At 39.4% G+C, this 27170-nt stretch overlaps 3 protein-coding genes across 3 annotated transcripts; 2 read left to right on the forward strand and 1 right to left on the reverse strand.

Annotated features, from left to right (window-relative positions):
- The first annotated feature begins 511 nt into the window (after positions 1–511).
- LOC109484669 (N-lysine methyltransferase KMT5A-B-like) lies at positions 512–5559 on the forward strand. Its single transcript, XM_019788051.1, has 8 exons — positions 512–576; positions 774–841; positions 1511–1685; positions 3026–3329; positions 3761–3845; positions 4192–4251; positions 4610–4800; positions 5281–5559. Exons 1-8 carry the CDS (start codon positions 567–569, stop codon positions 5492–5494), a joined length of 1107 nt encoding a protein of 368 aa, XP_019643610.1. The 5' UTR covers positions 512–566; the 3' UTR covers positions 5495–5559.
- Positions 5560–11898: 6339 nt separating this feature from the next.
- On the reverse strand, positions 11899–21020 carry LOC109471695 (RILP-like protein 1). The gene is made up of 8 exons (XM_019771071.1): positions 20576–21020; positions 18804–18942; positions 18373–18491; positions 17488–17685; positions 15013–15197; positions 13990–14067; positions 13136–13270; positions 11899–11986 (listed from the first exon to the last, which is right to left on the reverse strand). Exons 1-8 carry the CDS (start codon positions 20858–20860, stop codon positions 11899–11901), a joined length of 1227 nt encoding a protein of 408 aa, XP_019626630.1. The 5' UTR covers positions 20861–21020.
- Positions 21021–21158: 138 nt separating this feature from the next.
- Positions 21159–24902, forward strand: LOC109484412 (transmembrane emp24 domain-containing protein 2). Its single transcript, XM_019787695.1, has 4 exons — positions 21159–21434; positions 22644–22836; positions 23972–24079; positions 24598–24902. Exons 1-4 carry the CDS (start codon positions 21249–21251, stop codon positions 24720–24722), a joined length of 612 nt encoding a protein of 203 aa, XP_019643254.1. The 5' UTR covers positions 21159–21248; the 3' UTR covers positions 24723–24902.
- The last annotated feature ends 2268 nt before the right edge of the window (positions 24903–27170 follow it).

The following is a 27170-nucleotide window of genomic DNA, read 5'->3' on the forward strand; positions in this document are numbered from 1 at the left end:
AACTTTTTATATTTCATAGCAACAGTCACCTCTACAAGCAAAATTATAACAAGCAATATAGCATACATAATTCTAAAGGTAATGAAAAATTGAAGATGACAAGATATTGTATATTTTATGACTTAGGAAAGATGAATGACAGACTTGTTACTAATCCTACCCTATCATTACTTACAATAAAATATCCCACGGTCTCGAATTTTCTCGAAAAACGTAGTCACGTGAGTTTTTACCCAAGAGTTTTGGTGAATGCGCAATCAAAATTCATATTTGTTGTTCTAGTTGTTTACATTATCAAATTTTTATCTAGAAAAATATAATTTTACTCAAAATTGTTGCGACTCAGAAAAATAATGCTAATAAGTTCAAAGGTGAGAGATTCTAGCCAATCAATGCACTCCTAATCAAATTCGCGCCAGAGGAAGGATTGACCAATCACAGGCCTGTATTCGATTTAAATCCCCACAGTTTGAACACAACCAAGCTAAGCTGCACACAGTCGCTGGACGTTGTCTTTGTTGCGCCTAGTTTTCCCAATTTCTCTGGATCTTTTGGCTCGACAAACCATGGCAAGAGGTATGATATGGCAAAACGAATCTGCAGAATTAATTTCATATGATCCTTCATTTTATAGCGTCCGTGAGACCTAGTAGGGAGACCAAGCATAATTTTTGATAGGGGGCGCATGGGTTAGATTCGGCAGATATTTCGATCGGTGGAGCTAGATTCGATCGCCAGGTCGCTTTTGATGTAGTTTTAACTTTATTTTACAGGGAGATCGAAGAAGAACAGACATGTGAAGGGAGCCGAATCCCCACAGGTTTGCAAGACGAACCGAACGGTAAGCAAAGCAGACTACATAAACACTGTGTGTTGTTTTTGGTCAAATGTGGTGGGGAGGGGGGCATGTGTTTGCCTATGACTCGATGATTGTGTTCTGATTTGGATATCTCGCTGTCACATATAGTTCTGAAAAAATTATTCGGCATTGCATGTAACGTCAAATATCAATAATATAGCATCTATCCTGTTGAAACATCCTCATATTGTGTTGTTATATGAATATGTAAATGACAATTTTCCTAAATTATGATATAATTTCTAGTGTCCTTGGATATAGAAAGACAATAAACAGTAAAATTTGGTCAAATAAGAAATCAGACTTCAGAGATTTCAGACTTGCAAGTATACAGACTACTAGTATCCTTGATTCCCTGGCCATGTTGACCACTATAGTGTAGTCCTGCTATACATAATGTAACATAGCTCCCAGCTAGATGAGAGTGAGACCCTCACATTTACCCCATTTTCTGAGTCTGACCTTTTGCCCTATAACCTCCTTGATTCATCCAGTCAATCTTACCTCCCACATGCTGTCAACCTACTCTGTCCGGACACAAATCCAAAACGATATTTTCGTACCCATTCATAAGTAACTATAAGTACTAATTACATCTTCCTATGTTGTTGATTTTGCCTGATTTGTTTATCATTGATATTTGATAACCAGGAGACCACTATGCAGGTAGAAGGGAAGGTAGACTTGAGTGAACAAGAGGTCATCACTAACTTCTTTCCAAAGAGCCCAGACAACAAGGCACGACAGGCAGCGAAGGAGTTGATTGACATCGCCAAGGCAACAGAAGACGTTGTCGTGACCAGGAGGCCCGGAGCTGAAGCTGAAGGTTTGACACTTATCATCATCATCATCCTTCTGGTTAAGGCCACACCAACTTAATTTTATGGATGACATCCGCGCGCGCATTAAGCTTACCCTGTTCTCAAAAAAAGTCACGTCCTCCGAGACCTCAGTACATACGTACAGTGCCGATTCATAAATTCCACAAAAAGCAAGCATGTGCCGGCTTGTAGTATACGTCATGATGTACTGCCGCAAATGGAGGTGTGGCCTTACATATTTCAGAAGCAAATCAGGTGAAACATTTGTCCCTTTCACACAAACAGGGATGGATCCTCCTAGCCTGGGTACCATCCCCAGTAGTATATTCGCAAACTCTATAACTGGGTCTGGACTTGCACACATATGTAGCGTCTGGAGTCTAAATATTCGTTCAGATTTTGAACGAGCGCGCTGATTGGTCCTACTCGTCTAAGCCCTTTTTTGGGTGTGTACATATTAGGTAAGGGCTGTTCGGATGTCCGAACGGCGACGTTAGCGTCCGTTCGAACGTCCGAACGCCTTATCATCAACATGTCCGACGGCGAACCGAATGCTAAAGCACACATGATATAGCCGTAGTCAGTCTTTCCGCGATAAATCATCAACATGGCTGACGCACAAGCCGCTCAGCTCACGGAGGTTGATGTTGATGTTGACCTCGCAATCACGTCCGTTTTGGACGATTTAGACGGAATATCGTCGCTCAAAAATGAGCAAAAAGATGCATTGAATAATTTCGTTCATGATGTTTTGGGCGTCCTACCGGTAAAAAAAGAACGCGCCGAGAAAAGGAACACTCGCACGAAGATCTGTGTTTACAAAACAACAAACATCACTTGAATAATGCAGGCGCGACATTGGCCGTCGCCTCTGAGGCTTAGCCAATCAAATGAAGCCCCGCTGCTCGGGCTAGCTCATTACGTGACGTCATGACCAATCGTTTTATATGTGTGCAAGTCCAGACCCAGTTATAGAGTTTGCGAATATACTACTGGGGATGGTACCCAGGCTAGGATCCTCCTACTCCTAGCGACAACCCTCTAAGTCCTGATGTTAAACTGTATTTGTTGGATCACTTCAGCAGAAATCTAAAAACGAAAAGAGAATCCCAACTTACTGTTTTTTTGGGGGCAGGGGGGGGGACTGAAATCGGAAACACTTAACAATTTTTTTTTCTAGGCCTCACTGAACGTCAGGTTGATATAAACACTTACTATAGGATGTTGTATAAAGAACAGTGAGTTATGAACCTATTGAACTATTCATGGATTCTGATCGGTAGCTTTTCAATCCACCAAAACATGTCATGCAAAGTAAATGACTGATTTTGTTTTTCTGCTACAGTTTCCCAGCTGATATCCACAGGTTTGGTCACCCCAGAAACCACACCCACAAAGACAAAGGCCAAACCAGAGAGAGACCAGATGCTTCAACTGAAACCAAAATCGTTAGAAAGTGGCCTAGGTGACGCAACTGGCATTGTACTTGATGACAGGGAAACTCTTTTGGCTCAGTCGGACAAGCAAAATGAAATGTCCGATGTGAAGGAAGCATCTACCGCTACTTCAGCTAAAGGTAGAGGCAGAAAGGGTGGCAAGAAAACTTCTTCTACCACCAGTGTTACTAGACCATCATCTGCAAGGAAAAGGTTTGTATTGGTTCTTACTTCCTGACAAGCTACAGACATTCACTTTTACCAGTAATTACTTCCGGGTATGGAAGTATTATTTTGGGTGGCTGAGTGTAAGTTGTCAGTCTGTCTGTCTGTCTACCCAAGTAGCTTCCATTGCAAGGTGGGAGGGAGGTAATTTTGGCAGGAATCAGCACAGGTTGGGTGGAAGTCAGTGGGTGATATGGAAAGTGGTGTAATACCTGATTAAATTACATCATAAAAAGGAGGTCTGTGAAATGGAAGGTCACAAGAACCCAAAATATTGCTGAAATCTCTAAATTTGTGTTTATGCTGTTTTTTGTATAATGTTGTCTATAGTATAGGCTAGTAGCAGCTTTGCTTTGTTGATCAATCCTTGTTTTAACAATTTAAGATGCTCATTATAATACTGTTGTTTTTTTTTACAGAAGAGATAGAAAACCAGTGAAATCTCATCACATTGATGAGTACTTTGTGAGAAGGAGTGCCAGAAAGTCTCAGGCAGAGCTGAAGGTAAGTCAGGAAGTTTTGAAAAGTGTAGATTTTTGGGGGGCCTCATTGCAAAAGAACTTGAAATTGGACTGTGCGACAGCAAGGCATGAGTACTTTTTCTTACCCAAAGTTCCTACGAGCATGTTGTCACAAGTACAACAGCTTTCTCAACAGTTAATAACAGACAGTTCCTACAAATGTAATCATTCAGCCACAGCTTGTTGCCTAAATACTGAGTGATAGGCTAAAGAATAAAGAATACAAGAATTACCCCCACACAACGGCACTTCCACACACTAACTGTTCATTTAAGATTTGTGCACAATAGAATGTCATGACATATTTTTAAAATCTTTTTTTTTTGCAGCAAGAGAAAGAGGAATGGATAGAACAGCAGATATTGGGAAATGTAGAGGAAGGGATGGAAGTAAGTACAAGCACCATTACTAGTAATATATATTAAACAAGATTAAAAAATAAGATTTCAGACTCTGAGAAGTTCTGTATTTTGTGTTTTTGTGACCTCCAAGTTTACTCCCATTTCCTGTGTCTGACCATTTGACCTATCATTATGCTCGTCAGTCTTTCCCACCCATGTGCTGTCAACCCCATTTCCTGTGTCTCATCTTTTTCCCTGTCATTCTGCCTGTACATCTTCCCTCACCCACCACCCACATGCTGTCAGCTTACTCTGTCCAGGCAAACAGACACACTGTACTCTGAGTCTGAATGTAAATTACATGTACTAGTACATTAACCATTTTGGTTTCCCTTCTTCTTTGTAGGTTGTGGATATAGAAGGCAAGGGGAGGGGGGTAGTGGCCACCAGGCCATTCGGTCGTGGCGACTTCGTGGTGGAATATGCTGGCGATCTCATTGACACAAAAACAGCCAAGGATAGAGAAGCTAAATATGCAGAGGACCCAAGCACAGGCTGCTACATGTACTACTTCAAGTACAAGAACAACACATACTGGTGAGTGTCAAACTTGGACATTACTAGCCTGGTTATATTTGTGGAGAGGATGTAGGACTCAGGAGCTATAATAGTTTGGTAACCAGGCTAGGACATTACAAGACAGCTGCATGAAAATGGATGGCATCAAATGACTATTGAGAAAGCATGGTGACCTGTTCTCAATTATGATTGTTTCTTGTCCCTTTTCTTTTGTTGTCATTGGATGTCATGGTATCAGTGGTATGCTGTGCGCAGTTGGATGAAATTAGAATTCGCTTGAACCGAAATATTATTTCCCTGCATTAATGCAGTAAATCTTGTTTTATTTTAGTGTTTTTGACAGTGACTGCTTCGCTGCAAATTCACATATATGTGTTTCCATCTAATTTTGCTTAGTTCAACACTGAACCTTTAATAGCAGAACCTTTTATAACCCCACATAAATCATGAATCTATTGTACAAATGGTCTATTACAATCTTTTTCTCTTATTTCACAGTGTTGATGCTACAGCAGAGTCAGGTCGGCTAGGTCGCCTTATCAACCACAGTGCCAGACACAAGAACCTGATGACCAGGTCCATCTCCGCAGGGGGTCTGCCGCGCCTTATCCTGGTGGCCGCCAGGGACATCCAGCCTGGCGAGGAGTTACAGTACGACTACGGAGACCGGAGTAAAGAATCGCTCGCGTCACACCCTTGGTTGGCTTGTTGAAACGTGTAACAAACACACATTCAAGTAATCTGTTGCTGATACTCAAGCAACTCGATAGTGTTGTCATGAAAGTTCATCTGTGTTGGTAGTTAAAGTTAAAACTTTTGGTCCAACACAAAAAGTTCTCTCACCTAGAGCTTGACCCAGTGTTGGCGTCACACTTCAAAGAAACCACGTAACAAGCCTCTCTGGGTCAGTCTACTGAGGAAGACCACAGTGACTGGTTGAAAGGTCTAGGTGAGAGAACTTTTTTTGTTTGGTTGGACCAAAAGTTTTAACTTTAAACATCAATAGAATAGTATTGTATTTATCCAATGAATTGATATGTAAATTTGTCTCATTTACGTACATACATCCAGTCGCTTGAGCAACAGTTTCCTTGTGTATCTCATTACCTGGATGTTTAAACTTCATTGACATGCAACAAACATTCTCATCAACACTAGCCTGGTTACCGAACCTATTATACATGTAGCTTCCGAGAGCTATAATAGGTTTGGTAACCAGGCTACATCAACACTGCCATATGAACCTTGTTGCCTTTAACTGGCCAGTATCTAAGAATAAGCTGGTTCACAATCTGAACTGTGCATGTGCAAGGTTATAATTGAATTTCAATTGAATAAAGTCTCAAACTCTCAAAGGTCCCTAACTTGTAAATAGTTCTTGTCTAGCAATGCTTGATACTAATATATGTCCAGATATGTTTTGTTTATGTCTCATGGGCCATCAAATTTGAAATATTACCCACAACACATCACACTGCAGATACACAGTTTAAACCATGAACCAGCTTATTTAGAATGTAAGGAATTGTACAGATAAAACTAGGTAATTCTAGTTTGTATGTATGTTTGTATGTATGGCAAAATCAATCCAATACTGGTAAAATGGGTTTGCTATGCTGCTAGCTAGTATTTTTATGATAATTCATTAACTGATACATGTAACTGTTCTCAACATTGCAAATTTTGTCTTCTTGCAAATTTTGTCTTCAGAAAAGTTCAGACATGTTTTTTTGTTGTTAGAATGAGGGTCCAACAGGATATGCTGTACCATGTTCCCTTGTAATGCCACTGTGCCTGATGTTCTCATTGGCAGACCCAAAGTGATTTCAGGGAGGTAAAACTAGATTTTCAAAGCCAATTTTCTGGTCATTTTTTAATGTAGATTTTGTAGTTGAATCAACCACCGCAGATACCATACTCACCTGTGATTGTTGCTTGTTTCATATCATAGGCTGGTTCTAGCTATTTATTGGTGGTACCAAAAAATAAAGGGACCTCTCACCTAGTTTGGTTAGGAGCTAAAATGATGACAAAAATGTGCAAAGAAATGACAGTAAATGTCATCAGGCATATTTCCTCACCCAGAGCATTTTTTGTTTTGCCTCCCTGAAATTGCATTGGATACCTTTAAAAATCCTTCTCATCAGTATGGTAGCATCTAAGCCTTGTATCGTTTGTATTTTTCTGTAAATAATTTAACATTGTACATTGGAGCTGAAAGACTGAGTTTGTAGTTTTATTGTATTAGTTTAGTTTTTTGTGTGTTTGTATCATTTTTTTCTACATCATCTCATGTAATATATTCTCTCACTTTTAGTCTTGTGTTTCCCACTGTTTCTACCTGTATCTGTAGGGTTGACTGAAAATAGCATGGCCTAATAGTATTGAGTAGTAGGGCCATTTCAAGAATTTCCATGTATTTTATCCTGTAAAAATTGTCTCAAAATTTTGATCCATAGACATACAAGTCATGTGAAGACTGGTGTACATGTATCTTGATAACATTAATACTTGATTGATTGAACTTTGATCCAGGCTGCTTACACATTGTCAAGTAAAATTGAACATGAAGTTTAAAGTAAGGAATCTAACTTACACCTGAATAAATCTTAGAAATATTACACCTAGTATTGTCCTTTGTGCCTCTAAATTTATTTACGTTTATTTGTATAGAGTAAGCGTCTCAAATTCAATCAAAGCATGTATATGTTAGGGTGGAGATTCCCAGGGATTCTACTGGTAGAGATCCTGTTTAGAGTCTTTGTTGACAGAATCTCTGATAGGAATGTTGTTAATGTGTTAGGGTGGTTTCAAATTTGCAAATCTGTAATTTCAAGTCAATCCACTGATCTAAAGTGATGTGAATCAAAGCCACCGGCAGAGATCCCAATTTGTTGACAAAGACTCGATTGAGATCTCTACCAGAATCGACAATTCTACAATTGAGTCTCTAACAGTATCTAATTCATAATAATCAAAGTGCACAAAGTAAAGATCACACAGACACTGCAGACTTGCCACATATTTAATTGAAGAATTGGCACATGTGTTACAGTTTAAAATGGCTGGCTGGTGCAACAGTTTACTGAAAAATGTGCAAGTTTAAAGTTAGCCCCTTTGCATTGCTTAGTATAAGATCCTTGTATGTAAAAAATATGCAGCTTAAATTTATAAAATGCAGAAGCCACCAGCATGTTCAACCTTTAAATACCTTGTACAATTCAGAAGGTTGCCAGCAAATTAAAGCTAATTCTTTACTATTCTTCGTAGTCTTCACCAGACTAACAATGTGGGCTCAAAAACAGTCAAATTTAGCCAAACAGTGAGAATAATTAGCCAAGGGAGTTTAGCCACCATAGAGTTTATTTGCCCTTGCAAGGAGGAACCCTGCCTGGCTAGTCAGAACCTATTTTTGCCAAATCTATGCCTGGTGGAAGCTACTTTCTTGGCACTGAATCTACTAACTAAAGTATATATCACAGCAGCATCACCTAAACATGGCACTTGTGTATCACATCATTGCATTAACAAAATTGTTTAGCTCTTTTATAAAAAAAATAGGTGGTAAAATGGCCATCTGAAGGTTGATACCTTTTTTAGTGGGATCTGTGGGAATTTCATTTTTATCATCATTACATTATCAATTTTTTTAAAATTCCGGTGGGGGAAATGTCAATGTGACATCTTACCTCTTATTTAGTTTTTCCTGGTATCGCATTAGTACTACACTATATCAGTACATGTACCATAAAAACTTAGACATATAAAATCTCCAGCATGTATTTCTATATCTGTAAACCTGTTAATAAAGTTTGCTCAGACTAATATCATTCTGGATTACTTTATATTTTTTCTGCATAAAAATTATTAACACAATAGACTTACTACCAATTTGCATGACAAAAATACAAATCAATTAGGTGCAACAAAATTAGAATTCCAAGAGAAGTATTGTAAAAATTAAAACTCATAACTAGCTGTACAGATAATTTATAAAAGCTGTACATGCAACCAACAATCTCATAGAACTATCAGCTTATCACATTATTCTGTATCTATAGCAGCAAGTGAAAGCAAAAATATGAATTCATATCTAACTGTTAGTTAGATATTAATTAATCAAACATAAACACTAAATCTTTGCAACACATTAGATATTATTATAGGACATTTTTGTAGAAAACATGAGAAGCTATGGTATGCTTTCTGCCTAAATAAAGTCAGAGCTGAATACTAAATACCAAGTTGGTCAAGTTGTCAAACTGATGAGTTACTGCAATAAGCTGGTTCAAAATTTAAACTGTGCATGTGTGAGGTCAAACCTGAAAGCCCCTGTAACTTGTAAACAGTTGTTATAAACCATGCTTAATGCCATGTCCAGACATGTTTACCTTAAAAATGTTTGTAATATGTTTCTGGGGCCTTCAATTTTTACATATTCCCGGCAATGTATCATACTGCGCATGCACAGTTTAAACTGTGAACTGACTTATAAAGCATTTTTAAAAGGCACTTGAGGTACCCAACATCAGGCTATTCAACCTGGCATTGTTCTATCATACTTCACACATAACAATTGCATAAATGTTCACAGTATACCAACGTTCAGTAACCACACATGCAAACTAAGGACAATGTACATTATGTAGTGTCCAAAAACATTTTTTTGCAAATTTACCATATTTTCTAATTTGAGATCATCATCATTTTAAAGTTCTTGATCTCTTTTGCAGACATAAGTAGCAAACTCTTGAAGTGTTCTTGGCGGGATGGCGGGTTACTCGAGTGCCTGCTGAACTAACTGCAGCAACCAAACCTGAACCCAAACAGGAAAATCACATCGTGAACAAACTCTCTATAAGGCCTCCTTTCCACTAGACAGCAATTGCCAAGCGACCGCTCAGCAAGCAAAATTGGATCAGCGTGACCCTTTATTCTATCATAATTTGCAATATGATCTGTACTGAAAAAGTATGGTTCAAAAGACCCAAAAAGTATTCTAAAGTTGTTCTTTTTCTAGGAAATTTTAAGCGATCTACCAAATGTTTGGTTGCTTAGCGGTCACTCAGTGGCCACAGTCTCTTGTGGAAAAGGTGGTTAAGTCTTACTTACCATATTTTTGGATAAAAAATTACCTAGTACTGTATACTTACATACAATAGGTATCTTCATGCAGCATACATCTTTTGCAAACTGTAAGTTAGACATGCTTATACATTCACATTAAGATTTGAAAATTGTCACTTTCTATCCGGTATAGAAATAAAAGTGCAGGATATCAATTTAAAAGTCTATCAAAATGTTCTACATCATGGAAATACGCATGTGATCAATCTATTTGTGACCTTTTGAAATGCATAAATTTTCTTTTCAAAAAACAACAATACCGCACAACATAAATCAATAGCATGTGGTATTTAAGTTTAAGTGTCTACAGCACTTTGTAGAAATCTGTTGTTACTCACATAAAAGTAATTTAAAAAAGTGTAAGTTTTTGCTGACAACAAAAGCCTAGTGACTGTGTACTCAAAGACAAATCCAAATCATTATAGAATTGTTATGTGTTTTCGTAACACCACGTATGTGTAAGGATATATGATATATATATATCTATGAATTTATTACAACTATATGTGTATGGATTTGTTTGGTCTTGAATCTTATACTTTGTCTGACCCTGACCTCTTCCCCCATGACCTCATTAAAAAGTGGCCAGCAGGCTGATTTGCATACTTCATGAACAAAAACAAAGTCTCAAACTGGCAATCTCTCCTATTACATCCAGCGTGCAAAATACCTGGTTGCCCAGTTGCCCCGCGCAACTAAATTTTACTTGGGGCAACCTATTTTTGAAGCCAGGTAGCCCAGTGTGCTACCTGAATTTTAAGAATGCCCCCTCCCCCCAAATCATGCCCACTTGACTTGCACCACTGCATCCGGCAGATGCTTTTTTTAACTTTAGGTATTAATGGCTATTACTACATGTAGTAACAGTTAAGTTTAACTTACTAAAGGCTGTTAGAAGTATTGTCAAGTGCTTATGTATGTAACAGTACTTAATTTGAGGAAAGTAGTAACTTATAGATGGGGCAACCTAAAATTCTGATGGGCAAACTAATTTTTGCCGTACGTTGCCCACTGGTTCGAAAAATTATTTTGTACACTGTACATCACACACCACTGCACAACAACATCTCAGGCACTTTCCCGTCTGTCTCTACACTTTCAGACGCTTCCTCCGCTTTGTCTACCTCTTGGTCTTCATCTGTGCGCTCCTGAAGGTGGTTGCTCTTCTTTTCTGATTGGTCGGATGTCTCGTTGGGTTGGGTCGGAGTGGTTTCGGCAGAGGTCGGTGTGGTTTTGGTAGTAGAATCTGATGTGGTTTGGTGAGGGGCTGGTGTAGTTTCTGTGGTGTTTGGTGCTGGCTGGTCTTGGGTGACATCGTCGTCTGACTCTGATGCAGACGGGAGGGGGTCTTGGGTGGGCTGGTGGGAGGAATCCGTACTCGGAGGGGAAGCCTTACTCCTCGAGAAGAAGCTGAAGCTGTAACATAGGGAGATACTTGTATTACACTAGTGGATGTAGTGATACAAGTACTTAAACTGATATCGCTATATCACATGGAGGTATGTCACCATACGGTATTGTGCATAGAACTTCTGCAGAATGTATTATTTAAGGTTAGACTCTATTTTAATGCATATCTAAGGATGATTTTTTCCCGTCTGTAGTTTCCAAATGTTGTGTTTGAAAAGATACTGTCTGTAACTGTCAAGATTCTAATGCAATGTTGACCAAACATCCAACGAAAGCCATGAAAAATCTGGGTTCTATGCTTTCTCAGTGTGTTTTAGGGTCTACAAAAACTTTGAACAAGGTTATTACAGACAGTGCAGTGTAACAGATGATACGAAAGCCCAAAGGTACAAGCTGTGTCATCTGCAAACACCAGTGTTGTCTACACAAACAGTTCATCGTCTACGTAAACAGCGGTGTCATCTCGACATCAGCTGAATCATCTACACAAACAGATATACCGTGTACAAAAATAGCTGTGTCATCTACATAGGTGTGTGTTATGTAGATGACACAGCTTTCATACAATAGATGTGGTACTCACAGTTTTTTGATGCCAGACTCCTGTTGAGTCTGCTGTGGTGATGGCTCTGGTACATCAGGTACAGGAGTGTCTGTCTCTTCTTCACTGCAATGTGGGGAGGGCAGGGGTTAACATTACTGATACACAAAGTCTTTTAATAATAAAACACACAAACAAGCAAAGATAATCAATTTATGTTCTTGAGGGTGGTCTGTAGCACAACCTGTAGCTAAAATGGAAGGGATTTTTTTTAAATGGCTGAAAGACACAACATGCAACGATTACTAAGTATCAAAACTGTATACTTCCTGGCTAGTTCATAAAACACCAGAAATTCTAAAGTTTTGAAGCTGTAGTAAAATTGCAGTATGTCATAAACTGCTCAATGACCTTGAAGATGACTCAAAATAAATTTCTCTGTAGGAACTGAAAAAAGAGTTAGTGTCATTTAGTAGTTCTGTGGGTTTTAATATAAAAAATTGTGACTGGCTAATCCAACTTTTGTAAGGTGTCATCAGTTGAAATTTGATCTGAGGATATTCTGACATATTGATATACAAGTCACGTATAATAAATGTAAAAATGTTGACCAAATGCAACTTAGCTTTGACTAGTACCTGGACACAATTAGTATTTGACTCTCAAAAAAGAATTCTACCCTCAAAGCAAGCTGTTCAAACTTCTTGTATTCACTCCATTTCTGTTTAGCGATTTTGATGCATCTAATCTACACTCTCCAAGCACAGGATGGGGTTGGGGTTAATTTTAGCGTGCTTTTTATCTGGGTCTCTCTTTTGCACTGGAATTTCTTCACCCAACCCAACCTCTGCCGGCACTCACCCCGGGGCGGGGCAAATCTATTCAAGAAAGGTGACAGTGCTCCTCCCCGGGAACTATCAAATTGTTATTAGGGATATTCATTTTACTGTCATGGATTATCACACATCTAGCCAGTCAGAAAGGCATTCATTCGGCCACACGCCTCCTGCTGACTGTGCCTATTCATGCGTCTGGTTCACACCTCCTTGCAGAACGTTCGTAGTGTGTTGAAGAGATTAGGTTTATGGCACATTGAAACTTACGACTGCCGGCAGAGGTTGGGTTGGGTGAAAAAAAATTCCAGTGCAAAAGAGAAACCCCAATAAAAAAAGCCTAAAAACACGCTAAAAATAACCCCAAAACCAAACCTCTGCTTGGATAGTACCTAAGCTACAGTTAGTGCCTGAAAGTGACGATGACATTAACAAGAATGACCTTTCGGGGTCCCTCATGAGGGAAAAGTGGTCGGAGTCAAAGTACAAGCTTCCTTCGCTCGACCTGCACGACTCCCGGTCAGGATCTGAGTCCCTGTTATCTACGCTACTTTCCATAAAGGGGTCCTCGACGGGACTGACATTGGCGGGACGTAACAGTTTTTAACGAAAAGAGATTCAGGTTGGAAAGAGGAGGAACATCGGGAAAAAAAAACACAAAAGGAAGGAAAGACAAGAAATCTCAAGGTTATTACTGCAGTGCAAATTACCAGTGATTGCTGGTAAAGGCAACTTTATACAAGCATTTAAATTTTTATTTTTCTGCTGACGCAATCCAGGGATATACCGGTATATATATAATATTTCAGTGCAATGTCATGACAGAAGGCAAGCAAATGTACAGCAATACAAGCTTTAAGGTTCTGAACCTAGTTACATTGAGGGCTATTTTGGCAGCAGCAGAGCAATGTATATAATGTGTAATAAGCAAGTTCACGCTTTAAACTGTGCATGCACAAGGTCAAAGGTGAAGGTCACTAACTTGTAAACAGTTTTTGTCTAAACCATGCTAGGTATACGACCAGACATGTCTTGTTTACGTCTGGATCTGGGGCCTTCAACTTTGACATACATATATTACTAACAATGCATTACACTGCGCATGCACAATTTGAACTGTGAACCAGCTTATAGATGCAGTTTGTGCTAGCAACAGTGTGCATTACCCACACAGCTATGCAGTCTAGTACTTTTTATTTTGATTGCAGTTTTTCTGAAAAATGAAAGAACAGGCCCAAGTAGCAGCAAACGAAGAAGAGAAAAGGAAGAGAAGAAGTAATGACGAGGAAGAGATACTTGTAGGTCTGTGTCCAGACTGTATTTGTCTCCGGATAGACCTCTCCTGGGAGAGTCTGGGTGGATTTTGTCAGCTTGCTGAGAAAAACACAGCGAGGAAAAGACAACAGAAACATAGCAGAACACGTAATTTAAAGGAAAAACAATCACAGCAACAAGTAAAGCATTTGGTACAAATTTACATAGTACATGTTTTGTACTAAGGCCACACCAATTTAATTTGTTGGTTCTCGGATTTTTTCAGGAAAAATATACAGGGCGAAAAAAAATAAAAACAGACCTAGGCATCCTATTACAGCCCCAAATGCTACGATAGGAGGTATGAAGTCAACACACCAGGCTGGTTCAAAATTTAAACAATGAATTTCGAACTTCTAATGATACCACTGCATTGAAAGATGGAATAACTGTAACGACTAGGAAGAAAAGGACTGTTTTCAACTGTTCAGGGCAAAATATGAGCATTTTGCAGTTGATTCTGAAATTTTTTTTTTTTTTTTGCAAATCAGGAAAAATTGAAGAGGCGAATCCGAGAACCAACAAATTAAATTGGTGTGGCCTAACTGCAATCATTTAAGGAACACATACTTAGGATGAACTACAAGAACTGCTGCAATGTTTTTAAATCTACAAGATATCTGAAAGGCAAAGACAGCAAAGTAGGAACATGCATATGGCAGGAAATTGAAAATTGACAGGAAATGAGACAACCTTTTGTGGGACCATTGACCTAACTTCCTGTTGGTGTAACTGACGTGCCAGTAGCATTTGGAGATAATTACTGAAACACTTAGAGCAAACAGACACACTGAATTTAAAATATATAAAATTTATCCTCTCTACCCTGAGGTTTGTATGTTTGTTTGTTTGTTTGTTTGTTTGTTTGTTTGTTTGTTTGTTTATTTGTTGGGGTCCACTGTATGGTAAATTGTTAGACTAATGTATTCTTTGCAAATGTCTCTGGGTATTTACTTTTGTTGTATGTGAATATGTCCTTTGTTTGTTTGTTTGTTTAAGCCTTACTTCTTGTACTTGCTGAGTTCGTCCTCCACCTCCATGAGTCGTATCTTTAGCTCGTTCTTCTCCTGTAGTACTGAGCGCAGCTCCGTCATGGTGAACCTGGGACGGTCGGGGTCCGACAGGTCAATCACTAACTTCCCGTCCATGTGAGATGTGTCAGCAGGCTGGGTCATGTCTGACAACTCTTCCTGTGTATGCAAAAAGTTAAAGTAAGCAATCACTACATACCGGCGGTTTCTCTTTTTAGCAAATGCCCACGAATGCCCAGGATTGCACAAATATTAAATTTTTCGGCCATTATGAAATGTACACGCTGAGGCGGTGAAGTTGTCACAGCGCACAGTTTGCCAAAAAAGGGTAATTTAAAAGCTTGTAAAGCACGGAAACTCAAGGGAGTCCTATCCGAACATGTTTGTGGTGGTGGATTTTGCCAGCGTTGCGCGAGGGCCGATATTTTGCAAGGAGTAGTGGCCATTCCCTTCAAACCTGGAAGTAAAGTGGGTATTCGCTAAGAAGAGAAAAAAAGCAGTAAATTTCTATTTATTTAAGTTTGGCTCAAAACTTGGTATGAACATGCGGGAGCACACTCTGGACATGACCACACAAAAAAATTTAAGATTCGTGCAACAATTCCTGGGCATTCGCTAAAAAGAGAAACCCCATACCTGGGTCATGATTTTCGATACGGGTGTTCCATATGATAATTAGCCATATCACACAGATTCTACATTATCACACAGGCTTCCAAAAGTTCCATAGAAAACTTCATGTGCACTTTCCAACAGTCTCTAATATTTAAATACAGATAAAAACAAGGCTAGAGAATTTTAATATATATAATGGAAACTGCTTCACCTGCTTCCTTTCTTATGTAAGCTTGATGTATAAAATTTTGGATTAGTCAAAAAATTAAATATTTCGTCATAACATCTTACAAATGGACTGAAACATGCACAGTTAGACATCAATATATTATATATAATACGGCCATGCAGGCACCACTGAGGTAACCATGGTGACATATGCAGACAACACCCATGCAGAGCAAAAACTGAAATAAAAAAAAAACAAATACATGACATTGTATTGTAAAATGCATGAGGACATGCATCGGTTGAGAGTTACACAATCTAAAGACAGTCTAAATGCATTAAACATTTGCAGTGGAAAACCTCCTTTTCCCTCCTACTACAAAGTAAACCACCACAAAATTAAATGCATTAACAGTATGCCCTGGTTGTCCATCCTTGGGCAAAAGAAAACTGAACTGTTCTCCAGCTCCGAGAAATTTGACTCACCGGAATTTTCAACCAAATCTTTTGATCTTCATCAGCCTTCTCTCAACCAGGAAGGGGTGTGTTACCAACTTTGACCCAGTAATGTTACTGACATCACATGTGTGGAAAAATCATATGTCTACAGCATTTGGGTCAGATAGCTGATGTCACCCAGAGATTTGGTCGAAAATTTTAGTGATTCAACTTTCTTTGAGTTGGGGAACAGTTTAATTTCCACTATGTAATGTACTAACTCAGATGAACTTTCATGCCAGTGCAAGTAGAACAGTGCAAGTGCAAGCAGGTGGGGAGGGGGGCACACCAGAGACAAGCAGGACACCAACATTGGTCCTAATGGATAGAACAATGTGTGTATTAGTGAGGACAGGTACCATGATGTTATTACTGTTGCCTCCCATGCAGTATGGCAGCCTTTACACACTACCTTCCCACGGCTTCTGTCACTGTCTTCTGTTCGTAGGGCCTCAAGGCTGTCCATCATCTCCTGTTGGGGTGTCAATCACAGTTAACAGGCTGTCAGTCATAATTAAATCTGCACAATAGACCAATCCTGACCCTTCATCACAACGAGCAGTTCAACCAATGATAGCATGGTAAATTAAGCGATTTGACCAATGAGAGAGTGGCTTTTCTTCCATCACAATGAGCAGTTCAACCAATGATAGCATGGTAATTAGTAATTTGACCAATGAAAGAGTGGCTTTTCATTCATCCATCCATCCATCCATGTTTGTCAATCGATGAAGATGACATAATGTCAGGTCTGGTACGTCCAGAAGTGGCTGAAAACTCTGCCATAGCATTAGGTGCTAGAATAATAGCTAGAACTAGAGAAGTAACATTTGCAAAGCAAATGCATAATGTTTACCTTCACACATGGTCTGCTGTTAATTCTTACTCAAACACATTCACATACATGTACTACTAGTACATGGTGACAGCTAGCAGGAGCAGAGCAGACCGTGAAATTGCAACATTATGTAACCCAACACCAGTCACCATGGTGACAGACGTCAACAAATCATGTCATTGGTCAGGTCAGAGGTCACTGTTTGCAGAAGAAGAAGAAGAAGAAACAGAGCAAAAACAGAGTATACATAATAAGTTATCAAGCATGCTGAGAGACAATTCCAAAACAGCTTATAATCTGTTACAGTGATCCCAGTGCACAGGTTTGTACCTTGATAATCTGGTCCCCCAGGTCCCCCTTCAGGCCCAGTCTGTCCTTGAGTGCTGCTATCTCCTGTTCTTTGCCCTGCAGTGAAGCCTGGAGGTGAGCCTTCTCCTCCACCAGGGACTTGCCCTGCTGCTGGGTGATGGCCTGTTTCCTCCTCAGGTCGTGGTTCACCTTAGCCAGTCGCTCTACCTGGGACTGTAGCTGTGGAGAACCAGAAACCAGAGATGTCAGACGTCCGCGAAGCATTTTGACCTTCAACTCAAGTTCACAGGCCTACAGGTGGTGTTTTGAGCTTTCACTAGCAAGGTAACATTTGCAAAGCAAATGGATAATGTTTACCTTCACATATGGCCTGCTATGTTAATTCTTACTCAAATACATTCACATATATGGTCAGACAGGAGTATAAATCCCTCCTACTATAAAATTGCAACATTATATGTAACCCAACACCAGTTACCATGGTGAGAGACGTCAACAAAGCAGGTCATTGTCCAGGTCAGAGGTTAGTGTTTGGAGAAGAAGAAGAGGAAGAAACATAGCAAAAACAGTATCTTTTCCTTTGGTGAACATAATTAATGTACTGGAATAGTGGAGATGATCGTATGATGTACTTTAATCAAGTATTATACCACTTCCTTAATTCTTCCACATACTGCCCACTTACACATCAGGTCTCCTTCAGACTTGACCTTCCTATCAATCAATTGTCAAAATCACCTCCCACCCATCATGCAACTGAAGCAATTATTAATTAGGACAGAGACACTAACCCACAACTAACCCACTCAAAACAATACATTGTGTACATATTTCTCAGAAGTGCTAAAGGCTAAACATACTTTTCAGGCAGAGCTTAGTGTGCTAACGGTCAAACAGATGACTTACAGCCTCCAGCTCCAAGTTGCGTTGGTTAATCTCCATGTCCTTGGCCCTGAGGGTGTCCCTCTGTCTGTCCACTGTCTCCTTCAGACGAGCCATCACCTCAAAATCACTGTCAGAAATCTCTGTGGCAGATAAAACAGCTCGATAAAAGCAATCAAAGATTTCAGACTTCTGGAAAGTATGCGAATCCTCGGCTTCCTGAATTCCCCCATGTTGACCACAAATTCCTACTGGCTCCCAGTCAGATTCTGACACCTTTACATGGACCCCATTTCCTGTGTCTGACCATTTGACCTGTCATTCTACCTGTCAGTCTTCTCACCCATGTGCTGTCAACCTATTTTGTCCAAACAGACAAACCCACAAGTCCACCTTCCCACATGTTATGTGTGTATACATTTGTAAATTGTATATGTAATATATGTACTGTGTACCTTTAGCCTGGGCATGTTGTCCTTTAGTATATGAGGACAGAGCAGTGTTGAGTTGTTTGTTCTCCTCCCGTAGTCTGGAGATGGTCTGGAGAAGTTCTTTAGCTTCTTCTTTCCATGATTCATCCACCTGCTCAAGGTCCTACAGGTGAGAAAAGTGAGAGTGATCTTGAACCAGTTTGAGCTACTCTTCCACTGGTCGTGACAGAGAAGCTAAGACAGATGCCCTGTGTACAGTATTTACAGGATCATTGTACTGAGGAAATTCCTCTGGGCAGGAGTGGCTCTTTTTTCCCACAAGTACAAAATGAACAGTGGACCATGGCTTAACATCTCATCCTAGGGGGCCTGCATGCCCTTTTCCGTAGAGCGTAATGGGCCTTTTTAATTCTACATAGAGCGTTACACGGACCACTCTAATTCAACGTAGACTGTAATTGGCACATTTAGCGTGAAGCGTATTCGCCGTTTTAATTCTACGCAAAGAATTGTAGCCACTTGCAATTTATCATAAAACGTAATCAAGAGCGCTTTCCGAATTCAGCATAGAGCGTTGTCGCAGAGTCACTAACTTACTCATGTTATAAACTTTTGATTTCAGATGATTTGACAGTGTGTTGCCCAAAACCTCATTTGTATTGGTTCTTAACAAATCAATGACATTTGCCTGGTATTACACCAATCAGTATACTGTAAATTCATTTCTTTTTGCGGGGATTTGTTTTCGCAGTTTAAGTGAAAAGATTTTTTTCATAAATCAGTCAAGTTACTGTAAATCTTGAAATGATTGCAGTGGTTTTATTTTCCCCATTGTGAAATCTGTATCTGTATCTGTATAGCCGGTATAACCGCCTTTCGGCGTAACACACCAGCTTCGCAGGCACGCGGCGCGGCGGCAGCTGGCTATATTACACCGATCGACTTGTTACACCTAACCCTTGAACTTCTAGCTCTAGACATTGTTTAAAGCTATCTATTGACAGTGCCCCTACTGTGCTTGGTGACAGTGAGATCCACTCTGCGATAGTTCTAGGAAAGAATGAATTCTTGAACACCTCAATCCTTGGTTGATAACTCTGGTACTTGAATGCGTGGCTATTTCTTGTTCTCTTCTGAGCTGGTATTAGGTACTTAGTAGTTGGGACATCCACCAGTTTATTAGTCATTTTGTACATCATGCATAGTCTAGACAGTTTTCTTCTGTCTTCAAGTGAGGTCCACTGTAGGTTTCTTTTCATTTCCGTGACACTAGCACCTCTTACATGGTTGTTCATACAGAATCTTGCAGCTTGATTCTGTACCCTTTCCAATTTGTCTTTGTCTTTCTTTGTATATGGATCCCATACTGTCGCAGCGTATTCTAGGTTCGGTCTTACAAGTGACGTGTATGCAAGTGATCATGACACAGCAACATTGATGTTACGATTATTTCAAGATTTACGGTAAGAAGTGTTTTGACTGATGTCTTTAGGAAGATATACAGAAGGCTGACAAACTACATGTAGAAAAGCAGATGCGTCCGGCTTCCTTCCTCTTTCTAAATTCCTCTTCCTCAAGTTACTGTCACACCCATGATCTAAGACACTCTATCGCCTTCTTTAGACAGAATGCTAGCTACGTCAAAGGTGACCCACAACGTCTGAAACACGTCAGAATTTTCACACTGTTATCTGATCTGTACTTAACAGTGTCAAAGATCACTCATGAAAACGTCTAAAACCTAGCAAAATGCCACGCCCCCTGTCGGCGTTTGTGTATCATAACAACATGCATACCTTCTGGATACGGATGTTGTGTTCGCTTTTCTCCAGGTACATGGCCTGTAACCGCTGGACGTCCAGCCGGAGCTCCGACACCTCGTTGTGTTCCTTCTCATCCCTGTCCACCAACTTTTCCAGCTGCTCCAAAACTCGCACCACTTTTGGCATCAACTCAGTCACGGAGTCAGCCCCGAATGTGTCAATCAGTCTCTCGAATTCCTGGCCGATTTCTGCCGCCCATTTGTAAACATCGACGACTGTCAGCTCTAGAGGGATGGATGAATGTTCTTCTTCGGCCATTACACCACTGCTGACCTCTATAAATAACGATCATGGGTTCAGAGCGCCGTAAAGTTACTATTTTGAGAATGAGAAGTTGGTCTAGCGGTTCGCGCTCTCGTTTGACCCCAAGTAACCTCTTACAGGCCAAAGGTCACAATCTCACGACTTTCTCTTCAAATTTGCCCCCATTGTAAAGTTTTAGGCCTTTTAAGCTTTATTTTTTATAAAAGAAGAGAAATATGTACACAAATTGTGTAATAGATATGTGATATTAATGAAAAGAATGTGTGATTATTTTATTTATCATTATCTCCCATCATCCACTGCGGTTCCAACCGGGAAGGCGTACGTGGCAAGAGAAGTTGTCTCGATTTTCTCAACATTTCGGTGACAAAACCGCCTCAAAATGACGACCGTGAGGAATCTCTGGCTCTTGGCCGTTCTGGCGGCTTGTTTAGACTCCATCAGCGCGTATTTCGTCAGCGTGGACGCGCACGCAGAGGAGTGTTTCTTCGACAAAGTGACGTCAGGAACCAAGATGGGACTGATGTTCGAGGTGGCTGAGGGAGGGTTTTTAGACATCGATGTCAAGGTATAAAAACACCTAGTTCTTATATCAATGCACGGTTTATACCAGTATCTGTTGCAGTACAAGCTCAAAAATATCAAACTCTAGTCTCTAGAGCAATCAGTGTCTTTGAAGTGTGACTGACAAGAAAGAAATACGTATTTGATTACATATGGTGGCACACACAGGTGGACACATGTTACATGTTGTGTCGTGCAGACAAGTGTATGTATGTAAATTCTTTTGTTACATGTGCACAGTCACTAGTACATTTGTACCTTGATTTCGCCTGTTCGTATCTCTAGCTAGTTTATCTAGTTTGCATGAAAACTGGAGACGAGAGCCTGAGACTAGTCTGCTATTAGCAAAATTTGTCATACTGGTATAACTATAATATAAAAAATTATTTGAGCTGACCAAAAAAAATGCATAACTTTCTTATTCTTATAAGTCTGAATACAGAGGAACATGTAAGGTCTAGACTTACATTTAATGTTAAATGCTGCCATGTCATATCGCAGAATTTTTATTAGGTAAATTTGTTTTGAGTCCTCAACTCCTCAAAGAAGCAAACAGTGCATGTGAAAGCATGTAGTAACTCCCAGCTGTTACCACTTGGTCAAGTGTTTAGCTGCTGCCACATGGCCAGTTCTGTATGTCTGTGCATTTATTTCAAGTGCTTCAGTTCCACATTTTAGGCATGTTGGGGACACTGACAAAAATTTAAGCCAGAGGTCCCAAAAAAGGTTATCTCATTTCCTGTATGCAGTCATCTTGCTATATCATATGCATGTCTTGTTGGCTAGTTGTTGCCTTATGGGAGCCAGTGAGAAAAATGCATACACAGAAACAATCAGCAATGAATAAAACAAAAAATTGATGCACAAAAATAAGTAAAAAAATAACAAAATAAAAAATTAATCAAAATTAAAATTAAAATTTGATAATATTAAAAAAATAATAATAAAGGTGGGAAATTACGTCTTCCGTGGTCTAAAAAAGAGAAGTCAAACCCCTTAAACATAGTTTTAGACATATTTTAGTAGCTATAGCTCTAGACAACTACCTTTTATCATGTAGATTTTAGTTATTTTATACTACGTTTCATTGTTCTTTTATGTTTGTAATCTGCAATTAGCCCCCCGGGCATGAATTTGCTATAAACTTCTTATTCACAAAAATAATATATCACATAGGTATGAAATCTTCAATATTTTGTTTTTAACACACCAGATCACGGGCCCAGATAGCACAGTGATCTACAGTGGTGAGAGGGAGTCCAACGGAAAGTACACGTTTGCTGCCCACATGGACGGAGTCTACAAGTACTGTTTTAGCAACAAGATGTCCACGATGACACCCAAGATTGTCATGTTCTCCATGGACATCGGAGAAGCCCCCAAGGGTCAAGACATGGAAACAGAAGGTAAGCCCCACATACAATGTATTGTCTTCTTAGAACATCTATAAGCTTTAAAATCTATGTGGAAGTTATTCTTTAACCTCTTCCTGCTGCCTTACCCCATAACTAATAGAAATTTGGTGCCACATGGCTACCTTAGCATACTTAAAAGCTGTACTTGCGCCACACATACACAAGTGCTTGATGATTTCAAAACCCACACTGCAGTTGCTTCTCGTATTTTTGAATTTCCTACATTTTCATAGCCAGATCTTCTATACCTCAGCCTTACCTTGTTGTTCTATTGTGTTTTATTTTGTTTGTTTTTGTTTGTTTTCCTTCTGTGTCCGTGTGTCTATGCCACCCTCATCAGGTGATAATGACTGGGCAGGTACAGGAGTTCCTTTCCATTTTACCTGGTGGTGTTTTTCTCATAGGTTTGGCTATCCTATGCCTGCTACATTGTATAGATAAAGAAACCAGGAGTGCCAAAGTATAAAGTGCAATTTTACGGAATACGGTACAGTTTTACGGAATAAAGTGCAATTTTACTAGTATACAGTGCAATTTTACAGAATACAGTGCAATCGTATTAGTATACAGTGCAATTTTACTAGTATACAGTGCAATTTTACTGGTAAAATTTACTGGTAAAATTGCTGTGTATATTAATACGATTGCACTGTATTCCGTAAAATTGCATAGTATACTAATATGACTGCACTGTATTCTGTACAATTGTACTGTATACTAATACGATTGTACTGTATTCTGTAAAATTGCACTGTATTCCGTAAAATTGCACTGTATTCTCTGGCACCCCTGGAAACGTGATGCTTTTGGGTGCCGCCATATTATAAATTGCCCATGTCTTGCCTTGGTGTCATTGCTTTTTGCCATGAAAGCATTTATGATTCATATTACTTGCATATTTCATTAACAACATTCTTGTCTTATGGAATGTTTCTGTCCTGTGGTGCTTGCTGCAAAGGTGGTCTGGATAGCTACTTGCATTTTGAGGCTGTACATTTCATTTGATTAGAGACACCTATCATGTTGTACTGGTATTTCAGGCATGCTAAAGGTCATGTGTATCACATCAGGATGATCTTTTGTAGCTATAAACATTTTCTTGTAACTTCTTTCCTTTTTTTGATAGCTCATCAAAACAAGCTGGAAGAGATGATCAATGAGTTAGCAGTGGCCTTGACTGGAGTGAAGCATGAGCAGGAATACATGGAGGTCAGGGAGAGGATTCACCGAGCCAGTGAGTACCATTTAGAACTACCAACTTGACCTTAATGTCCATCTGTGGTCACCAAATCTTCCAAGAACTCACTGTTGAACCCTGCATTCAGTGTAGTAATATCAATACATTTGTCATAGTGTTAAATGTGTTTGGTGCCACTACGTTGAATTTTCATACAAGAAAACAGAGACTTCAAACCTCTGGGAAGTATGAAAAGTTTTGTGAATTTTTTGCCTCAAACAAAAAGATGGTCTGGCTTACATGTACAGCACTTTCAATGGGCCTAGGACCTTGCAGGCTGTGAGCTTGTTGTGAGAAGCCCCAATTGGGTACATGGAGCCATCACTTTCTCCCAGCCTGTAGGGAGACCATTTAGACTTCCAACTTGACCTTCAGGTCAATCTGTGGTAACCACCCTTCCTGCCACTCTACCGTAAGCAAGCACAGAGACACACACCCAAAACAATACCTCCATTCCCGTAAGTAAAAATGTACATATATTACAGGACTAACCAAATGTGTCCTTTGTGTTCCAGTCAATGACAACACCAACTCCCGCGTGGTGCTGTGGTCGTTCTTCGAGGCCCTGGTACTCGTGGCCATGACGCTAGGACAGATCTATTACCTCAAACGATTCTTCGAAGTCAGACGAGTCGTATAAGAGAGCGCCGAGAGAATAGGTCCAAATTTTTATGCTGTAAATTTTGATTGAAAGTACTACACAATGTAATCAACTATAACAAGCTGTTAGTTGAATGTTAGTTGGATTCTGTATCAAATTTGGGTACAGAATAGTGCAGCTATTTGGTCAAACTGAGATATGGAAGATGCTGCTTAAGTTAGAAAAGATGAAATTCATGCACTTTATAAGAATGAGAATCTAAGAGACTTAAGTTTCTTGCAGAAGTAGGAATATACTTTTCACTTTTTTGAAAGTTTGTAGTTACTTGAGGGAGCACAGGGCCATACAGGAAGAAGACATGTTTATTGATATAGGTTTGCATCAGTTTTGTTGCAAATCAAAGGAAAGTAGTAAAGTGCACTGTGTGCAAGTCATCTCAATGAGGCCAATTGTTGGGGACAGTAAACTATGTGCTAAGGCCACACCAATTTAATTTCTTGGTTAACGGATTCGCCCGCTTCATTTTTATCTGATCTGCAAAAAAAAAATTCAGAATCAACTGCAAAATGCTCATATTTTGCCTTGAACAGTTGAAAACAGTCCTTTTCATCCTAGTTATTACAGTTATTCCATCTTTCAATGCAGTGGTATCATTAAAAGTTCAAAATTCATTGTTTGAATTTTGAACCAGCCTGGTGTGTTGACTTCAAGGCTCCTATTGTACCATTTTGGGCCATAATAGAATGCCTAGGTCTGTTTTAATTTTTTTTTTCGCCCACTCCATTAGTTTTCTAGAAAAATCCGTTAACCAAGAAATTAAATTGGTGTGGCCTATAAGTTGAAGACAACTGTGTCCAGCTACAATCAGTTCCTGTGAGAGAAGTTTATCAACCTTTAGCACACTGAGGTAGCCCTTTGCTACCAATTCTTTGGTGACCATCAGGGTTAGGCAGCAGGAGAAGGTCAAAGTAGCAACTGTGACAAGAAAGTCAAGTTAAAAAATTACTTGGTCCAAAGATTATTAGATATTTATTTATTCTTCTTTTTAGTGAAAAGAAGTTGAAAAAAAAATGTGTAGCAAATTGAAAGGTGAAAAAAAAGCACTTTTTTGAACTGACAAGTGCCTTGCTTTGCTACCATTGGTCATGTTGCAAGACCTGACTATCTTTTTTGTTTTTTTTCTGGCAAAGTCATTGAAGAGTAAGTGTAAAGATGTCTGATGAATTCCTCTTATGCAGCAGTATATATAAAAGATTTGGTGAAGATGTTCTTAATTTGCTAAGAATGACCAGAGCAAACCATATCACTGTGGAGGCATATTTGGCCACAAAAATGGTCTGACAGCCACATTTGTTACAGATTGGAAGAGCCCTGCTGCCATTGGTCAATTTACTCTACCCCAAAAACCGCACAGTAAATTCACCAATGGCAGCACGGCTCTTCCAAACCCTATTAGAGTCAGACCAATGGCAGCATAGCTCTTCCTAACCGAATTATGGTTAAACCAATGGCAGTGCGCCTCTTCCTAACCTTACTAGGGTTAGACCAACAATGATCATGGGCATGGTTGTGTGACCATTTTGGGGGCCACTGTGCTTTGTGTATAGCAGGTTTCTGGCCATATATACAATACTAGTACTGTGATGTAGTGTGAATTGTGTAAGGGTGACATATCTTTGGAGAGTAGTTCACTTTGGAGTTTATAAAAGTTTAGATTGTGCCATATCTTGTATGTGTGGAAAACACTGGTCAGTTTAAATCTAGAAAGAGGTTGGCAGTTAAACATCTCAATATTTTTTTTTGCTTGTTATGAAATGTAAACCCTCAGTCTATCCAAAATTGGAAGATAATATTTTCTTTCTTCTTGTCCAACAATGAAGTTAGAAAATGTGACTCTAGATTGAAAGTGACCAGTGTTGTAGACATATGTTGTGGTGGTGGCAATTTCTTGAGGTACCTGGTATATAGTGATTACATTGGCAATAAAATTTTAGAACTTACTTTGATGAGTTTTGTTCAATAAGTCTTTTTGTCTTGTTCATTAAAATGACAAATTTGATTAATATCCACATATTATGGCTTGACATAACTCAAATTTGATCTGATCATTTTCACTGTTGATTAAAAGTATATCGACTGACAGATTCCATAGCCCCGCCCCTCCATTGAAACCTAGCAAAATGTAACTTTTTTGACAGACATGCATCCGCTCTCTCATTGGTCAAACCACTAATTACTATGCTATCATTGGCTGAACTTATAATTGTGTTAGATGGGATGGGTGTATTGGAATTACTGAAAACAAGGAGACAATATGCTCAACCCTGATACTTCATAATCTTTATTTCCAAGATCACCGAAATGTTACGAGAGGCATTGCCCAATGTAAACTTCAAAGGGTGGGAGGTCAGGATGCTTTCATAATGCATATTATGAAATTTTGAAAAGTGGCCCAATACTTACACGTGATAACATACTAGTAGTCAA

This window comes from Branchiostoma belcheri, unplaced genomic scaffold (assembly GCF_001625305.1).
Source record: "Branchiostoma belcheri isolate BF01 breed outbred unplaced genomic scaffold, Haploidv18h27 scaffold1, whole genome shotgun sequence".
NCBI classification, from domain to species: Eukaryota; Metazoa; Chordata; class Leptocardii; order Amphioxiformes; family Branchiostomatidae; genus Branchiostoma; species Branchiostoma belcheri.